Source organism: Scaptodrosophila lebanonensis, unplaced genomic scaffold (assembly GCF_003285725.1).
Source record: "Scaptodrosophila lebanonensis strain 11010-0011.00,11010-0021.00 unplaced genomic scaffold, SlebRS2 tig00000092-arrow-pilon, whole genome shotgun sequence".
In the NCBI taxonomy this organism is placed as follows: Eukaryota; Metazoa; Arthropoda; class Insecta; order Diptera; family Drosophilidae; genus Scaptodrosophila; species Scaptodrosophila lebanonensis.
The window spans coordinates 3,507,002-3,528,162 of record NW_022060566.1 but is presented as its reverse complement, the minus strand read 5'-3'; the positions used below and the strand labels follow the sequence as shown (position 1 = coordinate 3,528,162).

At 35.6% G+C, this 21,161-nt stretch overlaps 1 protein-coding gene across 1 annotated transcript in view; it reads left to right on the top strand.

Moving 5' to 3' along the window:
- LOC115627386 overlaps window positions 1–21,161 on the top strand; it is a 33,301-nt gene that overhangs the window by 235 nt on the left and 11,905 nt on the right. Inside the window, exon 2 of the mRNA XM_030523039.1 lies at window positions 5,893–6,001. Coding sequence (XP_030378899.1) covers window positions 5,893–6,001 — 109 coding nt within the window. The remainder of the gene's footprint in view (window positions 1–5,892; window positions 6,002–21,161) is intronic.

The window sequence follows — 21,161 nt, the reverse complement described above, 5'->3', positions numbered from 1 at the left end:
CGCGCGCGCGCCCCGCCCGAAAGCGAAAACAAAACCAGCAAAAACAACAATACCAACAATAACAGAAACATATGCCACAGCCTCTGAGAGTCTCAATCCCCACTCCCAGCTTCAGATCCAGCCAGCATTTCTGTCACAGCTTTAGCATCGGCTTCAGCGTCAGTCAGAAATGTGACAAGGCGGCGCGCATGCGCGGAATGTCAAGCGTTTATTTGCCTCTGTAATTAAATTTGAAAATTATTTGAATTTCACCAACAAATCTCAGGAATTTCATCTGGGCGATGCTTTCTCACTATCAGCTATTTACTACGTTAGGATTGACCTGAAACTGCCTCCGCCGCCAAACATCAGCAGACCAGCGCCAACCCCTAGTTTCGAAATGTGACGAAATATGCGCCACAAATATGTTATGGCTTGTTAAGCCCCATGTTATACCTATCATGTTCTATATACAATATGATCAGCAGGACGTGGACAAGAACAACACCGCGATATAGACATGTCTGTCAATACGAACGTCCATCCGTGCGCCTGTCTGCTCGTATGAACACCGAGAACTCTTTATCTAGAACAGCTAGAGACAGAAAACTTCAAATGTAGACTAATAAAAACATAAATAAATTTGGATAATAACTTTTTATATTGACAAAAAAAAGGGTTTTATTTATGAGTTTTGACTAAGTGCTTATCTCTGTGGCAGTTTGCAAGAGAGCCAGAGCAGAATTACCCCTCTGCAGGATGGTCCCATCCATACTTTAGCCAACTATTTTAAAAAGTTTAATTTTATTTGTTTTATTTATTCCACAAGTAGTTTTTTAATGTGGCTTATGGAAATAAAGTTACAATAGAATCTTGTTGCTAACTTATAACAAGAGAGAACATTGCAATCGAGCAAGCCTGAAAGTGAAATACCTTGTACCCAGACAATCTTCCGCTTCTACTCATATCAGGAGCTAAAATAAGAAGAAGTTTGTTGGCGTAGTGCTGGAGTGAAATTTGTACACTGATAACTTTTCGATTTGTATGAAATTGGAAATAAAAGTAGATATGTAATTGCATATAGATTACGTGTACAAAGTATTGAGAAAATTGTGAGGCGCGGAGAGGGGGAGAACAAGGGCGTACGCAGGGGGGGGCAGGGGGGGACCGTTGCCCCCCCTAGAAAAAATTTTTCCAATAAAGTCGACCACACGTTCATTATTATGACGCACTATTTCGCCTTAAGATGGATCTGCGTTGGATTTGTTGAAGTTTTTTCATCGATCATATGCATAAATTATTTTTTAAATGCATCGGGCATTATTTAATCAAAATTTTAATTTTTGGGCCCCCCCTTTGGTAAAAGCTGGCTACGCCCTTGGGGGAGAAAATAAAAATAATAAAAAAAGAAACTCGCTCAACCGTTTCCGAAATGCAGGCGTTCATCCAGACGGACGGACATGTCTAGATCGATTGCTCTCGTCATGCTAATCAAGAATATATATATATGGTTTATAGGGTCGGAGATGTACCGCTACGGACCCAGGGTATAATAAAAAGCATATAGGATCTGTTATCTGAACAAAAGATATTGTATAATTTCGCTGGCACTGCAATTCCATGAGGATTCATTCTATATAAAAGGTGATAAAAAATCATTGCTGTTTCAACTCGTCTTCTTATGGGGTTTGCTGGACCTCCTCCCGCCGCTTTCTTCTCTTACTTTCTCGTATACCCTTTCACATTTTGAGTACAGGGTACAATTATTACAAGCTATAAAAGAAATAATAAACAATATGTAATAAGTCAAACGTTTTCAAACCGTTCCAACTCAACTCTTAATCAATTCAATATTGTTATGAATAGCTTTGGCGATATCCAATTTTCATTTGACTTTCAACATTTTCCATAGTTTTCGGCATTTAAATACGAATCAAATTTTGCATTTGCCTGTCGCGAGTTTCACAGACTTTTGTCAACATTCATGAACATTGATTGATTGATTGATTTTTGGGAAGGGGGAGCGGCATTTGGGCTGTGACGTGAGCGTTTTAGTGCCTGCCAGACAGACAGACAGACAGACAGACGGACAGACAGACAGACGGACAGACAGACAGACAGACAGACGGACAGACAGACAGACAGACGGACAGACGGACAGACAGACAGATAGACGGACAGGGCCAAGGCGCACACGAGCTGGGAGGTGGGGGCTGGGGGTCCAGAAAAGTGAAACGGGCTCTTGGCATTGCAAAACTTATGCGAAGTCACACACGTGCATCTAAAAAAAATTCCAACTCATTCAGCATCATGGGCAGCGGTTTGTGATGCTCCGTCTGGGCCCATCCATTAATCCATCCATCCATCCATCCATTCATCACATCAGTTAGTTCCGTTTTTCTTTATCGTAGTTGTTTTTGTTCGTTTGTTTGTTTGCGCATGCGCCACACATCGAGTGCTTCGATATTTCTTTTTATGATTATAGCTCTTCATTATGTTACTCGTACTTTGTTGCAACAGTTGCGTGAATGAGTGTTGTTGTTGTTGTAGTTTTTTTTTTTTTTTTTGCATGGCTCGTTCCGTTCGGTTTCAATTCGAAAGTGGGTGTTACTGGTAAGAGGGCAGACTGATGAGGAACCGGCGTTTAATGCGCGTTGCAATGAAGTTGCTGGAGAGGGCAACTTCATTTGCCGGGAATGAAAGCAAAAGCCACAACGTTCATTCAACACACACACACACACACACCATGGAGCAACTTACAAGCTGAAGGGGTCAAAATATTTTTGTCTAGAACTAAACTTAAACTTAACTAAAATACTACATGCATTTACAAGATTAAAGTAAAAAGTTTGTTTAATCGCTGCAAAAACACTCTGAAGCATTGAACCCTGAAATGAACATTAAAAACTATGCATGAAAAATTGATATAGACATGCCCGTCTGTCTGTATGAACATCGAGAACTATTGTACTATGCTAACTAGCGACACGATTCTTGGTATATAGTCTTGTCTTATCGATATGCAGCTGAAGTTTATTGAAAACCATCAATACGGCAAGCCGCTTATCAATTTCCACTTCACAGACAAGTGGACTACTAAATAATTCCACCATATCCAAGGGTTATTAATTAACTACAATTAAATATTTAAATTACGGCAATAACTGTTATTGCTGGGTGGGGAGGTCTCTTCGCCGGAGTCGTGTATGGCTAGCCTGCCTAGTTAAATCTAGCCTGTAATTTAATTCCGGAAACAACAAATAAATAAATAAATTTGACCAGGCAAGTCATTTAGGAATTGGAAAAATGTTCATTGGATCCGAAGGCCCCCTTCTGATTGCCTTATAAAAGGTGAATGTTTTAAAGGAAACGCCTGTGTTTCCATTGTTCAGGGATTCCCCACCTTTTTTTGAAACGGGACTGGATTCAATTTTGAGGTCAATATGGGAACTTCAAGGATCATTTCGAATTTATAATATGGTGTAGGTTGCAAATATTTTCCCTGATTCAGAGCTGAAGACATTTTAAATTGATCATAACAATCGAAAAGGAAAATATAAAATCATAATTTTTTGCCAACTAGTCAAATCTTTTGGGCCCACAGTGCCATTCACTTGCCAGTAGGTATGTATGTTGCATTGGAATTTCTGAAGATTTTTGTGAGAATGAAAGCAAAAGCAACATCAACAGCAAAAGCCAAAGTTAAAGTTAAAGTTAAAGCAACAATGTGCAGGTATTGGGCTAATTTCACAGAAAACATAAAACGGCCCACAGGCAAATGCCTCAATTGAAAGCCCAAATCGAACATCGAAACGAGAAATTGAGAAATTTCTGACAAGAAAAAAAAACAAAGCGTGGCCCACAGCGACAACAGAAATAATTGATAAATTTTCGCCTACAATTGAATCGAAGCGGTAAGGTGTAGAATCTTTGCGCCTCGCACCGGCTAATTGACTTTCAATGTTCAATTTTTGGTATTACTTGGCTCCGCGTCTCGGCCAAAAAAGTGAAACTGATCGGGCCAGCCAGCTAGCTAGCCAGCCAGCCAGTCAGCCAGTCAGCCGAATAACAAGTGCCGGCCAAGCAAATGGGCGCGTCTATCTGTCTGCGGGCCTCAATCATCTAGGTATGTTTGTGTGTCTGTCTGTCTCTCTATCTGTCTGTCGTCTGTTTGTCTGGGTGTTTTCATGTGTCCATGTGTCGGTGTGTGTGTGATTTATGAGCTGTAAAATAATTTGGCATGACTTTGCTAATTTGTTTGGCCACAGTTGCTCCGAAGAAATTCTAAGGAGCAGCAGCAGCAGCAGCCAAAGCGGCTCGGTCGCTTTCTACGTCAAGTCTCAGCTTGGCCAGCAACGGCTTTTGGACTCCAACACTCAAACACACTAGTATATACTAATAATTACACTTGAAGAAAATCATTTTGGAAAATTAACTTTCAATAAACGCCTAAAACGAAAGCAGAAAATGAGTTCTAGGTAAGTATATTTGAAAAAACAGAATATTAAACCGTTTGAAATAATAGTAATCAGAACTCATATTATATACAACCGTTAATAATTGATAGATATGTTAATATATAATAATAATAATCATTAAAATTACATACTCGTACATACATTATGAAGATGAAGAAGAAAAGAAGAGAAGGTAATATTGAGAATAGTTGAAGAAGAAGAAAATTATTATTATTAAAGCTTTAATACTACCGGAAGTATTAGCACTCAATAGTTGAAGACAATGGTATGAGCAAACTAGTTTTCTTTATTTTAAAAATAAAAAATTGTTTTTGAGCAAGCTGTAAATATATTAGTTGCACCTACTGTTATTATTGCCGGAATACATAACACGTATTATGTTATCTTGTATGTTGCACCACTTTTTTTCGTTATACACGTATCTAAATTTGTTTGTATCCATTTTGTATTATCTTTATCATTATGGTCTACAATTAACTCCTATTTCACATATCTATTGAGCTTTCAAAATGTAACCCCAGTGCTCGCCGAATCGGTTTAGCTAATGATAACGATTTCGATAGAGCTATTGATAGTTTCCCAGCTTTATATAAATATATAAATTATATAAATATATTATATAAATATTTTTTCATTTAACTATTTATAATAATAATAAGAAGAAGAACAATAAGCTATAACTGTATAGTTGATCTGTTCCAATAAAATATTAGCATAGTGCAGATAAAAAGTTAAATTAATCGTACTGGGAAACATTTCAAAAGAACATCTCCTTTAGACACAATTCATATCCAAATTTCTGAACAAAACATCTCTCATAATCGAACAGAGTATCAGCTAAAAGTATATTTTACATAATAGATATAATGAAAATATGGAACAAACTATATCAGTTAAGATTCCTTATGAATAGACGTTGTGAAAGGTTACTTCACTCTGAATATAAAAAACGAAAAGAAAGTGGCAGAACATGGAGATGAGTGAAGATATAAATCATTTATTAAGATGTTCTTAAGTAATGTTCTTTGGAATATAGTCGCTAATATTATTTAAGAAATCATTCTGGGTAGGACTAGATCCACCCGATTGTCGTTATTTATAAAACATGATCTGAATGTGAACAATTGGAGGGAAGTGGACAAAGATAGAGATGCTTTGAGCCTTATTCTTAAGGCATATATTAATGATAGAAATCTTAAAGGATAAAGGTTGACCAGATCGACGCAATGCTTGTGCAGATCGCTGTAAAACAGAATTTTTGATATGTGATGTGTTTTGATTATGTTTTCTGTTATTTGAGAGAAAAGGTATTAAAACAACACATCTGCAGCGAAGTTAGTGCACTTTCAATAACATTGTCTGCAAACTTGTCAAGTTCCCCTCGCACACACACAAATGCACACTCGATGAAGCATACAAGAGATCTTTCTTTAAGCCTCATCGCAACAGATGTCAACTCACGTCGTCAGGTGGAAAATGTTTTCAACTGTCAACGCTTGTCCAGCACGAAGCGTCCAGCGTCCAGAGTGTGGAGTCCCGTGAGCGTGAGTTGGCACTTTTGGCCAAATATCTGATCTGCTAACAAATAAAAGCGAAACGAGCAAAAGTTAATAACAATAATAACAATTGCAGTGGCAATGGCTTTAACCCAATTCTTTGCCTCACTCTCTCCTGCTGCTGCCGATGCCGATGCCACTGCAACTGGCTCTGCTCTTCTCGTGCATTTACAACTTTTCCCAAGGTCCTACACATACAACAACAACAATAATAAATATCACAGTCACAGAAATACCGTTGCTGGCCAGCAGCAGTGCCGTCATAAGGGCGAGGCGAACGAGACAGTCGCCTCGGGCGCCGCATGCCTGGGGCGCTGAAATTCTTCCATCTCACGATTTTCCTTTCTTTACTGCTAGGTTGTGAAAAGGTTTTGTTAAGGGCTCGCAAGTTCCTATAATATCCATCCGTGCCAAATGGAAAGGACTGCCAAGTTTAAGTATTATCCACCCATTGGGAATGGAAATTAAAGTAGACTTCATACTTGTATTCATTTTACTATATACCTGTAATGAGGAACAAGAGCGATGTGCTTGATTTCTTTTCACTTATTCAAAACATACTATATTTTGATTGAAGTCGAAGAGATTTGCTTTCTAGTAATTTCTTTAGATTTCGAATAAAACTATATTATAAATACCCTTCCTTCACGTAGAAGCGATTATATACCAACATTTTCAAAACAGTAATCCCAATTCATTAGCAATATAAACTCTCGAAAAGAGAAAAATCTCGACTTGGCAACTCATTTGGAGAGCCTCAATCATTTCAGGGTTGACTTTTCGAAGAACCTTCACCAGCAGTGCAAGAAGAGAAGATGAGCGACTAGAACTGCTTAATGATTGATGATGAAGAAATTAGAGCCAATTTCGCTGATGCACCTGATATTTTAATAGTAATATAATTAATATAATTGAAATGCTTATAAATAAAATAATGAAATAAAACAATTATAGCCGACAATTAATATTGCCATTGAAGCAGATTAAAAGCCTTCAATCATGCGTTGCATCATCAGAAATCTTAAATTTATTTTTTGTTTAATAAACATTTTCTAATATTTTCAACTGTGGAGGCGCTTGGTGGAATTGTGGCGGTCCTGGTTGCTGCAACTGCTGTTGCTGTTGTTGTTTGAGGCAGCAGCCGTTTACAGTTTAGCAGTTGTTGCAACCTTTTAAGCAGCTAATGATGCTGCCCCCTGCCCCCTGCCTTGGCTGCTTGGTTGGTTGGTTGGTTAGTTGTTGCGCCCAAAGATGATTGTGACTGCAAGTACGACTTGTTGCTGGTTGCTGGTTGTTGCTGCTTCTTCAACAACAACAACAACAACAGACACAGCAGCAGCAGCACCAAGAACAACTACAACAACAGCAAGAGTGTTGCTGCCGCATTGACAACACTTTGGCCGCCATCGTGTACATGACAAACGACTGCCACGCGATGTTAAAGGTGTCAATGTAATGAAAAGTAAACTAATAAATTGTGAGAGTGACCCAAATAGTTGGCTAGAAAATAGCGTGAAAATTGTATAAATATTTGGAGTACACAGCCACAATCCACACATCCACACAACCACACTTCATATCCATGCACATAAATATATTTCACAATATATAGTACAATCATCATCATCATTATATATAGTATAGTACTCGTATAGTACATACTATGTAGTATGGCAGCGGGCGTGACTCAAAGCCAGATGCATTCTACATTCATAATTGAGTTCAAAGATTTATTTCAAATGCTCGTACACCCATAGTACGTGAGCTGTTTATTCGAAACTAAAAGAAAAAGAGAAGCCAAACAGTTTCCCACTTATATACTTGTATATACATACACACATTGGTACTATATATATTTATTTTGCACTTTCCATTTATTTGGTTTTCTTTTGAGATTGTTAATACGTTTTAACAGAATAATCATAATGGTAAACAAATTTTGGCAGTTCAAATAGAAATGTAATATTCAAATATATGTACACCTAATTCTGTTTTTAAACGGTTTGAAAATTAAAAATTCTATATATGGTTGCACGACTTTATTCCATTTAGCACGATTTATTTTGCACGACTTTTTTAAGGAACCAATCTACAGTTTAAAACCAGAATTAGGTGTATATATCAGGGACTGTAATCATTAAAAGTGTTATTATAAAAATTACAAAATAATGATTCTTTTTTAATTTTTTTAATTCGCTCACAATTTAATGATTAATTTTGAGTTTTACTTTAAAACTTAACCAATAATCATTATTGATAAGCAAAAAAAATAAAACTTGTAAAATAATGATTATTCTTTTCAAGCTGAAATTTTGTCTGTTTCATAAGGATTAAGGACAAAATTTATATATATCCTTAATCAGTGAGTCAAGGCGAATATTTTTAATTTATTTATTTATTTTTTAATTCACAAAACAATTTAAATTTTTGCCACATCAGTATCTATATATACTATATATTTTTTGTAATTTTCTTAAATTTTTAATTTTGTGTTATTATTATGCGGCCTGCAGATTTGGCCATAACACGACCGTTTGACCTTTTTAGTTATTCTATGCCAGGCCCCATTCAAATATTTGAAATCAATAAAAAGACGAGTAATTTCATAATTCCGATATCGAAACAAACAAAAAGCAGGCTTTTGTTCAACTTTCTGCAACAGTTTCCTAATGTTTATAATTTTCAACCTGCCTGAAAGACCTCGTAACCGAAGAGATGTAGTACACTCAAAAAAAAAAAAGAAGACTTTGTACGGCCTAGTGGTTTAGGAGCTGAAAAATGTCTATACTTACATATATATTTTAAGATACGAGTGTGTATGAATGTATGTATAGGTGTTGACACATTAAAATCAATATGTACACATATTAATTATTTTTATCTAAATTTTCATATATAACTTAACTTTTTTACCTAAAATTTTAATATGTTTTAAAGCAGACTGTGGCTTATAAACCTTCCTTCATTAACATTTCGTAGGACTGATCTATTTATTTATTTATTTGTTTATTACTTCCTAGTGCGACAAGAAAATTTCTTATAAATTAATGCACAGTCACAAAGCATAAGATACATTTTATTTGTACATAAATTTAAAGTTTTTTTTAATGATCTTATTATTATTATTATAATGAGTACATAAGTGTTGTCTACTGAAAGTAAATGTATTAGTGTAGGTTGTGTACTTTTAACTTTATGTTCATTAGTTGGAGTAGTTTTTCTCCACAATTTTTCAATTCCTTGTAGATCAACAAGAAATTATATTCAATTTATCTTGTCCAGATGCACAACTGATTACGCTGTTTTGTTCTAATTATAATTATAAGTATAATCTATAAAAGCTGTCCTTATACTTATCTCCGGGATAACCTCTAATTACGTAGTGCTGTGAGTCGGGACTGGCAATCAAATTGTCTTCCCACCGGGTTGGAGACTTTGCCTTTTCTCTTTCTGCTCCTTCATCTGACAAGCTCTTAAGTAGTATTACTCTAATATTTTTTTAGCTTGTTATGTCTATAATGTCTCTGATCACATATGGCTTTGAATCGGGGCATAGCTTGCAAAATGCCAAATAAAATTCCCCCAACGTGTCGGAGGCATTTATAGACATTATCTTATAGTTATTTTTGAGGCTATCGTTTGTTTTAAAGTTGAAATTATAACATAATATTATTCTATATCTTTGTTGCTAAAACATCTTAAAGTAATCTGTATCGACAGCACAATTTGTGGAATTAATAAAAAATAAAATATCTAATTGGGACCAAAAGGGTATTGCTTAGATACCTCAAGATAGTCAACATTAATCAATCCATATCCATTGTGAGTAAAGGAAAATCCTTCCAAAACAGGGGGCTTGCTGTCCAAATTTGTGGTTAATAGAGTCCTGACAGAGAAGGTCATTCAATCGCTTCTTTCATTGCTGATCTCTCAGCCTGCCTGCTGTCCTTATCCGTTCATACGTGTAGTTGATAGAGTCCTGACAGAGAAGGTCAATCAATCGCTTCTTTTATTGCTGATCTCTCAGCCTGCCTGCTGTCCTTATCCGTTCATACGAGTAGTTGATAGAGTCCTGACAGAGAAGTTCAATCAATCGCTTCTTTCATTGCTGATCTCTCAGCCTGCCTGCTGTCCTTATCCGTTCATACGTGTAGTTGATAGAGTCCTGACAGAGAAGGTCAATCAATCGCTTCTTTTATTGCTGATCTCTCAGCCTGCCTGCTGTCCTTATCCGTTCATACGTGTAGTTGATAGAGTCCTGACAGAGAAGGTCAATCAATCGCTTCTTTTATTGCTGATCTCTCAGCCTGCCTGCTGTCCTTATCCGTTCATACGAGTAGTTGATAGAGTCCTGACAGAGAAGTTCAATCAATCGCTTCTTTCATTGCTGATCTCTCAGCCTGCCTGCTGTCCTTTTCCATTCATACGAGTTGGAGAGTCTTGAGGGGCAATATACTTGTATCTACTTATGAATCAATTATTGAATATTTATAATTTCCTCATTTCGTTTCGCAGCTTCCCGCCCATGTGGTAACATCTTTGAGCTTGATTGATGAATTCGGACAGCATGCAAATCAGTTGTTCGCATTCGTATTATTTGTTTGCTAAACATTTCACTATCAATGCGCATTGCTGCACGAGTTCGCTTCGCTATGCCAGCCACAAACATATCGAACATACCTATATACTTGTACATAGTTGCAGATGCAGGCAAGATACACAGATACAGATACAGAGCCGCCCAGTCGCAGTTACAGTTACAATCATAGCCCAACCCATGGCAGTGGAGTCGTGTCCAGTGGGCCCCAGATCGAGTGCTGGGAAATGTGGCCAACAACAACGTGGCAGTCGCGGCAGTCGCAGCAACAGCAGCTTAGCTCTAATTTTGGTTGTCTGTTCGATATTGTCGGCGTCGTCGCCACTTGTGTGTGAAATTGAAGCGCAATTCAAGTATTTTGCTGCCACTTCACTGATGCGGCGGCCGGTGAAAGTAACGAGATACTTTTAATAAGACATTTCAAGAGAGGGCAGCGGCGCATGCGTACCCAACTGTTCGAATCATCGTTTGGTCCGCCGCCTCGATTCACAAAACTTAAGATGCGTGGAGTGTCCGCAATAAACGCACTCCAACTCGAACTCGAACTCACACTTGGACTTGGACTTGGGCTCAGACCAAGACTGAGACTCAGACTCAGACTCGCGCTCTCGTTTTAGTTTCAGTTTTAGTTTTAGGTACAAAATGCACGTCCCGTCGCCCCAAAATGAAAATGACATTCATAATAAATTCTGCGCCACATAAAAAATGTGCGACAGGCAAAAAACAAAAAACAAAAAAAAAAAAACAAATGTAAAAAGAAAGAAAATTATTCATGCATTTGTCTGCTTGGCGACTTACGTGCTGATCATAATGCCATGAGTTCTCGTATTATAGGAAGAGTATTGTCACCTTCTTCTTTCTTCTTTTTTTCACCTACTACATAGTTCTCAATGTTTTAGAGATAAATTTCACTTTTGATGCGAAGGCGATTCTAACTTAAGCTAGAAATGTTAACTTATAATATGTTTTTAGGGTATGGTCTGAAAACAGGCTTTAAGTGAAAGGACTCATCATTTGAAACTTTTGATAGGCAAACAATACAGTTCTACAGATTAGAAGGCTGTTCTACAATTAACAGCTATTCCTAAAATTTCAAAGCAATAGTAAGTGAGAAATAAATATTTATAACGGATTTTAGGTAATTGAAGAGAAAAAAGTATATATGGTTACCCGACTTTATTCCATTTAGCACGACTTATTTTGCACATGTTCAATGTCTTTTTTTACACGACTTTTTTAGGAACCAACCAATTATTATCACAATTTTCTAGCAACTTGTGGAATGTTTAAGTCCAAGACTTTCTGCAAGACCAATCGTTCCTGCATCAGCTTTATTTTATATCGTACTGTATCGATTGATTGATTAAACTTTCGAATATCATGAGATATTATTTTAAATTCACCGGCTTCGTTACGATTTTGTAATAAAGAGTATAGTTTCTGGTACTAATATTGATTTCCGATCGCGTCTATTTGAATTGGATTTTGATAAAGCTTTAAAATATTATAAGACACTGAACAAAATTCTTAAGCACCACATTTAATTAGGATTATAATTTTTATGGCAGCTGCATGCAATACTGCGCCAATTTAAATGAAATTTTAGAACATCGAACATTTTAGAGTCTAAAATTTAGACATTTGAATTTAACTTAGATATTTTTAAAAAAAACTGAAGTTATCCTATAAACAATGATATTTGCCCTGATCGGTCCTATGAGAGCCATATAAAACTATTAATCTATAGATGGTTTGCCATAAACTTGCTTTGCAAATAGATAAGACAAGTCTGTTATGGTTTAAAGTTTTCGGTGGTCATACGGACGAACAAATATATACAAGTATAATGCACACATTTCATATCCATACTGACAACAATTGACAACAAAATATATGTTTATTTTATTATTAATGCAAGGCCTAAGATTATCTCCGATATCTCTAAACTGATGGTAACACGACTTTCTTAAAAATGTCGAACATATATTATTGTTATAATTGTAGGCTACTTAAGGAATAATTTCATGATGCAACTGAATGCGGATTTAGTGAAGAAGTCGAGATCGTTTTACAATTTTTTATTTAATTATGAACGAAGATTGCGAAAATCGGTTTTGTGAAACCAAAAACAGAGGAGGAGTTGGAATCCTGATTTCAATTTCGTTTCAAGCGTTTAAAGAATTCAAATTATTGGGCGACTGGCAGACGTTGTGTCGCGACAAATGGCCAATTCACAGACGAGTTACTTAATGTGTGCATCACACACACACGCACACACACACACACAGCAGACACAGTCACCCAGGCGGGCTGGCGGAATGGAAGAAGGGGGAGGGAGCGGGTCCGTTGATAGACAGTCGGCAGCCGAATCGAACCACCCCACGCCTGTTAGCCATGGTCCACTGCCATGGTCAAGCGATTGTCGTGCTTGCGGAACCAAAAACGCGAAAAACTAAATAAATAAATAAATAATACAAGAGAGCAAAAAAACAAAGGCAAACACAAAGACAAACAAACAAACAAGTTTCCCGACGAGCGACAAACGAAACGAAATTACTCCAATTTCGAAAACAGGTCTTTTTGGTCATACATATTTAGCAAACAGGAACCACCGACTCGCTGGTGTTGGCTTAAAAGTGCAAATGAACCTGAAATGGCGATGAAATCTAGCTAGCCGGTTATCAGCTCAAATATATATACACATATGTACATACATATATACCCATACTATATGCACTTGCCAGCACAACAAAAAAAAAAAAAAAAAACAACGCCAATTGCTCATCCTGCAGCAAAGTAAGCGAAGTGGTCGTCAAATGCCAAGTGATGTGCGTGTGTGTGTGTGTCTGTGTGTGTGTGTGTGATTGTGGCAAGATGGTAGAGGCACCACCAAATGTGGCAATGTGTCTTGGCAAAAATATTTTATGGAAAAGTGGGACACTCAATAACACATTACAGTGGCTGGCCGGCGGCCAACTGCCAACATCCAACCGTCCACTGTCCACTGTCCACCACTGTCCATACGTCCATCCGTCCAGCCTCAACATCAATACGAGCGAAATGAATGAACGACTGAATGAATGAATGGAACCATGCCTGCATTTAATGCTGCCCCCATTTATTATTTCTGCGCAGCAATGGCCGCAGAAACGGCAACAACAAAAAAAAAGGGAGTAAAGCGCCCAACGCCCACCTTAAAGATTCAGCAGAAATGCAATTGTCACCAAAAAGAGTTAAAAAAAAAAGAAATGAATTACGGACGATGCGAAACAGAAACGCAACTTTCTTGACACTTGGGGCTGTGGGCAGTGCGCTGAACTTGATTGATCGCTGCCTATATATATGTATACTCTATATATATATATATATAGAAAAAAAAGAAAAAATTCAACAACAACAAACAAAAAACCGTCCACAGCAACAAACTTTTTGGGCAGAATACGCGCCGCGTCGAGGTCGGGTGGCAAGCTGGCGAGGCAAAGTAGAAAGTGCAAACATCGTGCACTTGAGCACTAGAGGATTCTGTGTGGCTCTGGGTCTGGCTCTGGCTCTGATTGTTGTTGCAGCAGTGGCCGTGGCAGTGGCAGTGGCGCGGGCGCATCATCAACTTGTCGTCTGCTTAATGTTTTAAACGGAGCACACAACTGAAAGTTGTTTGTGCCGACTGCGGACGATCGCAGACGACAACGACAACGACGTTGGGACAAGCAGTCGGAGCTCATGTAAATAAACATGCAACAAGGGAAACCCACGGGCCGATCCGGCCGCACAAAAGTCGGCTGCATGCCAAAAGCAGCAGCAGCAGCAGCAACAGCAGCAACAACCACTGCCACCAACTGTTGTTGCAACAGCAACAGCTTAGCTGCAGGCCCACACTATTCGGCATATGTATGTGGACGAACTGCATGAAAATAAAGGAAGCTATATATATATATATATATATATATATATATATATATATATATATATATATATATATATATATATTTGTGTAACCAAATGGTCGTTCCTGCTGACCATTTACTTTTTTTTATACATTTTTATTTATTTTTGTATTATTTTTATTTTATATATTTTTTAAAATTTTAAAATTTTTATATATATTTTTGTGTAACCAAATGGTCGTTTCTGCTGACCATTTTCTTTTATTTTTGTATTTTTTATTTTATATATTTTTTAAAATTTTTTAATTTTTATATTTTTTTTTGGTGTAACCAAATGGTCGTTCGTGCTGACCCTTTACTTTTTTATAATTTTTATATATTTTTGTATTTTTTTATTTTATATATTTTTTAAAATTTTTAAGTTTTTATATATATTTTTGTGTAACCAAATTGTTGTTCGTGCTGACCCTTTACTTTTTTTTATAATTTTTAATTATTTTTGTATTTTTTTATTCTTTAATTTTTTAAATTTTTTTATTTTTTATATATTCTTTTTGTGTAACCAAATGGTCGTTCGTGCTGACCCTTTACTTTTTTTTATAATTTTTATTTTTTTTTTGTATTTTTTTATTTTATATATTTTTTAAAATTTTTAAATTTTTATTTATTTTTTTATTTTATATATTTTTTAAAATTTTTAAATTTTTATATATATTTTTGTGTAACCAAATAGTCGTTCCTTTACCTTTTTTTATAATTTTTATTTATTTTTGTATTTTATATATTTTTTTAAATTTTTAATTTTTTATATATATTTTTGTGTAACCAAATGGTCTTTTGTGCTGACCATTTACTTTTTTTTAATAATTTTTATTTATTTTTGTATTTTTTATTTTATATAGTTTTTTAAATTTTTATTTATTTTTTTATTTTATATATTTTTTTAAATTATTATATATATTTTTGTGTAACCAAATAGTCGTTCCTTTACTTTTTTTATAATTTTTATTAATTTTTTTTTTTTTTATTCTTTAATTTTTTTATTTTTTATATATTTTTTTGTATAACAAAATGGTCGTTCGTGCTGAACTTTGAAGACTCTCGGGTGGTTCAACAGCATCTGGTATGACAACCACCTCTTCCAATAATAAGTTGTTCACACAAAAACCCTTTCTATGTTAGATCGTTCGTATGACAACTACAGTGAAAACTCCCTTAATGGACACCTCTTGTATCCGGACACACTCTTAGGCGGACGGACACTTTTTCTAAAACATTCCATCGGTGTATAAAGTATTTAAGTATGCCCTTAACCGGACAGTACCGTTGGGCGGACAAAAATTGGCCAAAAGAGTTTTCACTGTATATTATACGAGTAAGCCAATTTCACAAGAAGCCTCTACTTGAAACTGTGGGAGGTGTAGTTATTGTTTATATAACTCTATGTACCAATCGAGTATTATAATTCTAATTTCCGCTAATTCCCTCTTTTAGGTAAAGAACAGCCAACATAAATGCGATTGCAAATTTATTCGCATTAATAACATATTTGCGTTCATATAAACAGACAGATATTCAGACGAACAAACCGTCAGTTGGACATATCTCAGCTGATCGTGAATTTAAATATATTTCGGGATCTGCCACACATCCTACTGGCTGTTACAAAAATGAATGAATGATTTTAAAATGCCCTTTTAGTCTTCAGGTATAGGGTATAAGAACCAAGAAAATTGTTGGAAAAAAGAAATGTTGAAAACCAAAGCATTGGAATACTTTTAGAATTTTTGAACTCAAAAATGTTTTTTTTTTTTTTGGCTGCAGTTTTTCTTTTATTTTTTTATATTTTTGTTTATTTATTAGTTCATAGTGCGACAAAAAATGAATGCACTTGTGACGAAGTTCGTATAGAGCGTAATCAGTGGTAATTAGTGGTAGCCACCAAAACTCAATTAGTGCTGAGAACTAGATGCTATATAGCCTTCAGTTTTAAAGTATTTGTGGCCTATATATGGAGTGAGACAATGCGGCTCCTCGAAATGTTTAGCCGATTACTACCACTAGTTAAATAGTTAAATAAAATTAATCACATGAAAATAATCTAATTATAAGCTCGACATTAATTAAATTTGTAATGACTAGCGTAATCATTTCAAAGTAACCAGATACTTGCAACGCTATAATAAGGTTTATATAATAAATAAATAAATAAAAAATGAATAATGCTGCAGGCAAGCATAGACAGCTGTCTATGAGGGGTTTGTCTAGAATAGCCAGAAAGAACAGAATTTGGTTTATTTATAAAAATGGTAGCACCCTTTCCTTATTAGCGCTGGAAAAAAAATTGAGAAACATTACCATTCGACTCATATTTATAAAGCCACAATATTTTGGGGTGATTTGGACTCAACTTTGGAGGGGACTCCTCCATTTAAGTGCGATTATAAATGCTGGCTAGTGTGGCTCCGTCTTAGAGCCAAGTTAACGACAAATGTGACGCTGACGACAACAATAGCAACAACTGCAATTACAACAACAACTACAACAAATAAGCCAAAATAAAAAGCAGCCGGTAATGCTTGCTGCTGCTGCGACGGCGACGGCAACTGCGACAGAGACAGAGACAGCGACAGCGACTGTTGCTGCAGTTGGCCAACTGCCTTACTGGCAGGCTGTATGTTTCAGCCTCTTCTTGTTGTTGTTATTATTGCTGCTGCTGTTGTTGTTGTTGTTGTTGCTGCTGCTGCTGCTGTTGCTGCTCGCCCGCTCGTCAATGAAAGAAGAAATTTTGCTGACGCTGGCGCTGGCGCTGCCGACTCGTGGCCATGGCCGTGGCTCTGGCTTTGGCTGTGGCTGTGGCTCTGTCTGTGGCTGTGGCTGCGCATGCGCATGCGAAGTGTTTCGCTTCGAGAAAGCAGGTGTATGCATCATTCTGCGCTTACTCACGGCCCGGACCAGACGCGTTTCCGCACTACGCTCGCGCTCGAGTACGCCAAAAAGCAAAAAAATAAAATAAAATCAAAAATAATAAAAAAATTAAAAATAAAAATAAAAGATAACACCCAAACAAACCAACCAACCAATCGACCAATCGACCGATCGACCAAGCAGCCAACCAACTAGCCAGCCAGCCAATAAATTATAAAATCTAACAATATTTATAAAAATCACATAAACATTATCCAAGTTCAAGGCTCAAAAGCTAATATCACACCTTTTTTTCACAATTTTTTTTTATTGTTTGTTTTGTTTATATAAATATATATAAATATATATATGTACTCGTACAACAGGATATGCACATTGTGGTGATAGCATAGAGGGATTATTTCACCAATTTCATATACTCGTATACAATATTTTTGTTTACCAACTGCCTAACTTTGTGGCATGCGGCAAAGAGGCTCATTAGACTGACTGACTACTGACGTGCGGCGTGTTTCTGTTGTCATTGTCATTGCCATTGCCATAGCCATAGCCGTGGAGTTAATTGTGCGCCAAAGCCAAAGCCAATTCGAACGTCAAGTGCATTATTAAGCGTAAACACAAAACAGCACCAGCACCAGCACAAGCAGCAATAACAACAAAAGCAACATAACTCTAACAGCAGCAACAACAAAAACTGCAGCAGCAGCAAAAGCGGTGACAAGAAAGTCACTGAAACCACTGAAGTCAGTGAGCCACTGGAGCAGCGACCGGCAATCGTTTTGGAAAGTCGCGCCTATTACAACGCATCCTGTTACTTGGCATTCCATCAAAAATAGGCACGCCGCGGGCCTTTGGTAAGTCCAAAAATATCATATATACTACAACAAGTATAGCTAAGATAGTCGCTTCCCAATCAATCAAACAGCATGAGTCGGAATTTTCTGTCTGTGTCCTGCCATTCCGGGCATTCCCGGATGCATAAATGACACTCATAACTCATACGCCATGTTGTCTACTCTCTAGAACAGCAGCCAGCCACTTTTTGATACTATCTTGCCAATGAAAAAAATAGTTATTGAATAATTTTGGTCTGCAATTATTGTGTTCCTTTAGTTTTTCCTTTAAAGAGTTCACTAACCTGGCCATCCACCCTGTCGTATGAGCAATATTTTGAAAAACTAGTACGGTAGTTGGTTGCTTGCCCTCAGTTTAAAATTGAAATTGCAATTATTACATTTTAAATGAAAAGTTCATTCTTTCATATTAGTTTATGAGACCTCAGGCATTCTGATGAAATCGGAAATGACTTTTGAAGCAATTACTAGTTAGGCGAATAAGTTTATATTTTTATTCGACTGCAATATTTTTAGTTTATTTCCTATGTTTGTTTTATTTATTGTACGTGTTCATTAATATATATTTTTTAAATTCCTATTATTAATCGTTTGTTATTTGCTTTGCAACATTTATTTTTTATTTGTATTATTTGTTTTATTTTATTACTTGTATGTTATTTATTTCATTTCTTTTATGCCTTTTTATACATAATTCATTTATATATATCATTAATTTTATTAAATGTATTTTGTTCATTTTGTTGATTTTATTTTATGTACGTATTCATTTTAGTTTTTTCTCTATTGTTTTATTTACTTAATAACTTTATTTATTTTAAACCTTTTGCCTATTCGATTTATATGTTTTGTTTATTTATTTACACAATTTATTTTGACTTTACAATATAGTTTTGTTATTTAATTTATTTATTTGATTTCATTTAAATTATTTATTTTCTATAATTTATTATGTTTATTTCATTTATTGTATTAATTTTATTATTTATACATATTTATTTTAGATTTTTTATTTATTTGCTTTATTTTATGAATACTTATATTCTTAATTGTTTTATATATTTTACTTCAATTAAATCATTTTTATTTTGAATATTTAGTTGTTGCTTAAAATTGTACTTTACATATTTTTAATTCTTTTATTTCTCTAATGCTTTGTTTATTTTTTTATATTTACGATATTTAATTAATATTAATATTTATTTATTTTTCAAAATGGATTTATATTGGTTGAATGAGTTTCTGAACTAAATTGCTCGCATTTTTGAATTGCTGAGGAGTCCATCCAATTCTTCAATATAGACGTGGAGGCGGCTTTTGCTCGATTTAAGAAAGTAGAGGCTGCCACAGCCATCCAAGATCCGCTTAGTGATGGGTATTATGAGGGTATTATGTATTCTGTCATTGTAACAATTGGCTTAGGAAGTAATTGTTAGCCTTTGTAGAAAGTTAGGGCGGGAAACTTGTCGCCGATGCGTTCGCCGCTTAATTAATTTCTTTTGTGGGGCATGGAGCGCTTAAAAGGTAATTTCTCATCATCATAATCAAATAAAAGCAAATGACACGTACACTTTTAAAAATTTATGGAGCCGGCGAGTTCACTCACTGTTTACCTGTTTGTTATATAATGGAAGTAGAGTAGCGTTTAACAGAAAACAAAAAAATATAATATTGCACAATCAATTCATTACAACTCTAATACGATGGGCAGATCAGTAGACACGAACTACTCTCCTACAACTCTATATATTCAAAAGCATTAAGGTACGATTTTAGAACTGAAATGTGACTAAATGTTTATCGTTTTTCAGTTTCAATTTATTGCATTTATTTGTGAAATATGGTGTTTCTTATGAAACAAAAATGATTTTTTTGTACCAATCATTCCTATGATATAACCAACTAATTTTGATGAAAACCAACAATATACTGAGACTCTCCAAATACCACATATTACAAATTACAAAGATTGATTTGTCACCTTTTGTTCCTAAGACAGCCGTACGATATACAAGTAGTAATAATACTTTAGAATTTGATTAGGAAACAAACAAGTTGTTCCAACTAAATGGGATTTCTGCATCGATCGATCCTATGATAATAGCTATATATTTTGATGAAACTTTCGAATATCATGAGATAACTTGCAAAATTCGTTAATACCAGATTTGCTTGAGATATTTTCACAAACAGACAAAATATACTTCCTAGAGTGACTTCTGCACCGATCGTTACTTTGTCAGCTATATAATAAAACGGGATTATATATTATTTGCAAAGAACTTCCTCTTCCAGTCTACGAATCAAGCATAACAAATAGATTTGTATTTAAATGAAAGTGAGCAATAAACAAATTTAGTTTTTTGCTCGTGTCTGTAACTTTTGGCTGGAATGTTTGGATTGATGCTTAGTTTCAGAAAAAAAAACGGTTCCACTAACAGGTTGAATGCTTGGGAACCCAGAAGGCAGTGAAACTAAAAAGTCATTGAATGAGAAGTGAATAAGAAATTACCCGGCAGGTCTCTATGTATATATTTGACATTGTATTTGCTCTCACTACTTGTGCGTTGCACTTCAGAAGCCGATGCCTCGCAGCCAGAGGTGCAGCCTTGCCACACACACACACACACACACACACACATGCAGACATATAAGTGCATGTGTTTACATACAACAAACCAATATTGAGTGCCTTTCTTGTCTGCCTTCGATTTTGTTTGCTGAGCATTAAATCGCAACACACTACATACTCGAATATATGTATGTACATATGTGTAGTGATATGCTGCGATATGTTTGTTAAGAGCAGGCTTGTCTGTATGTGTGTGTGTGTGTGTGTGTGTGTTGACCCACTTCGCTTAAGATGTCTATTAACACTTTTCACC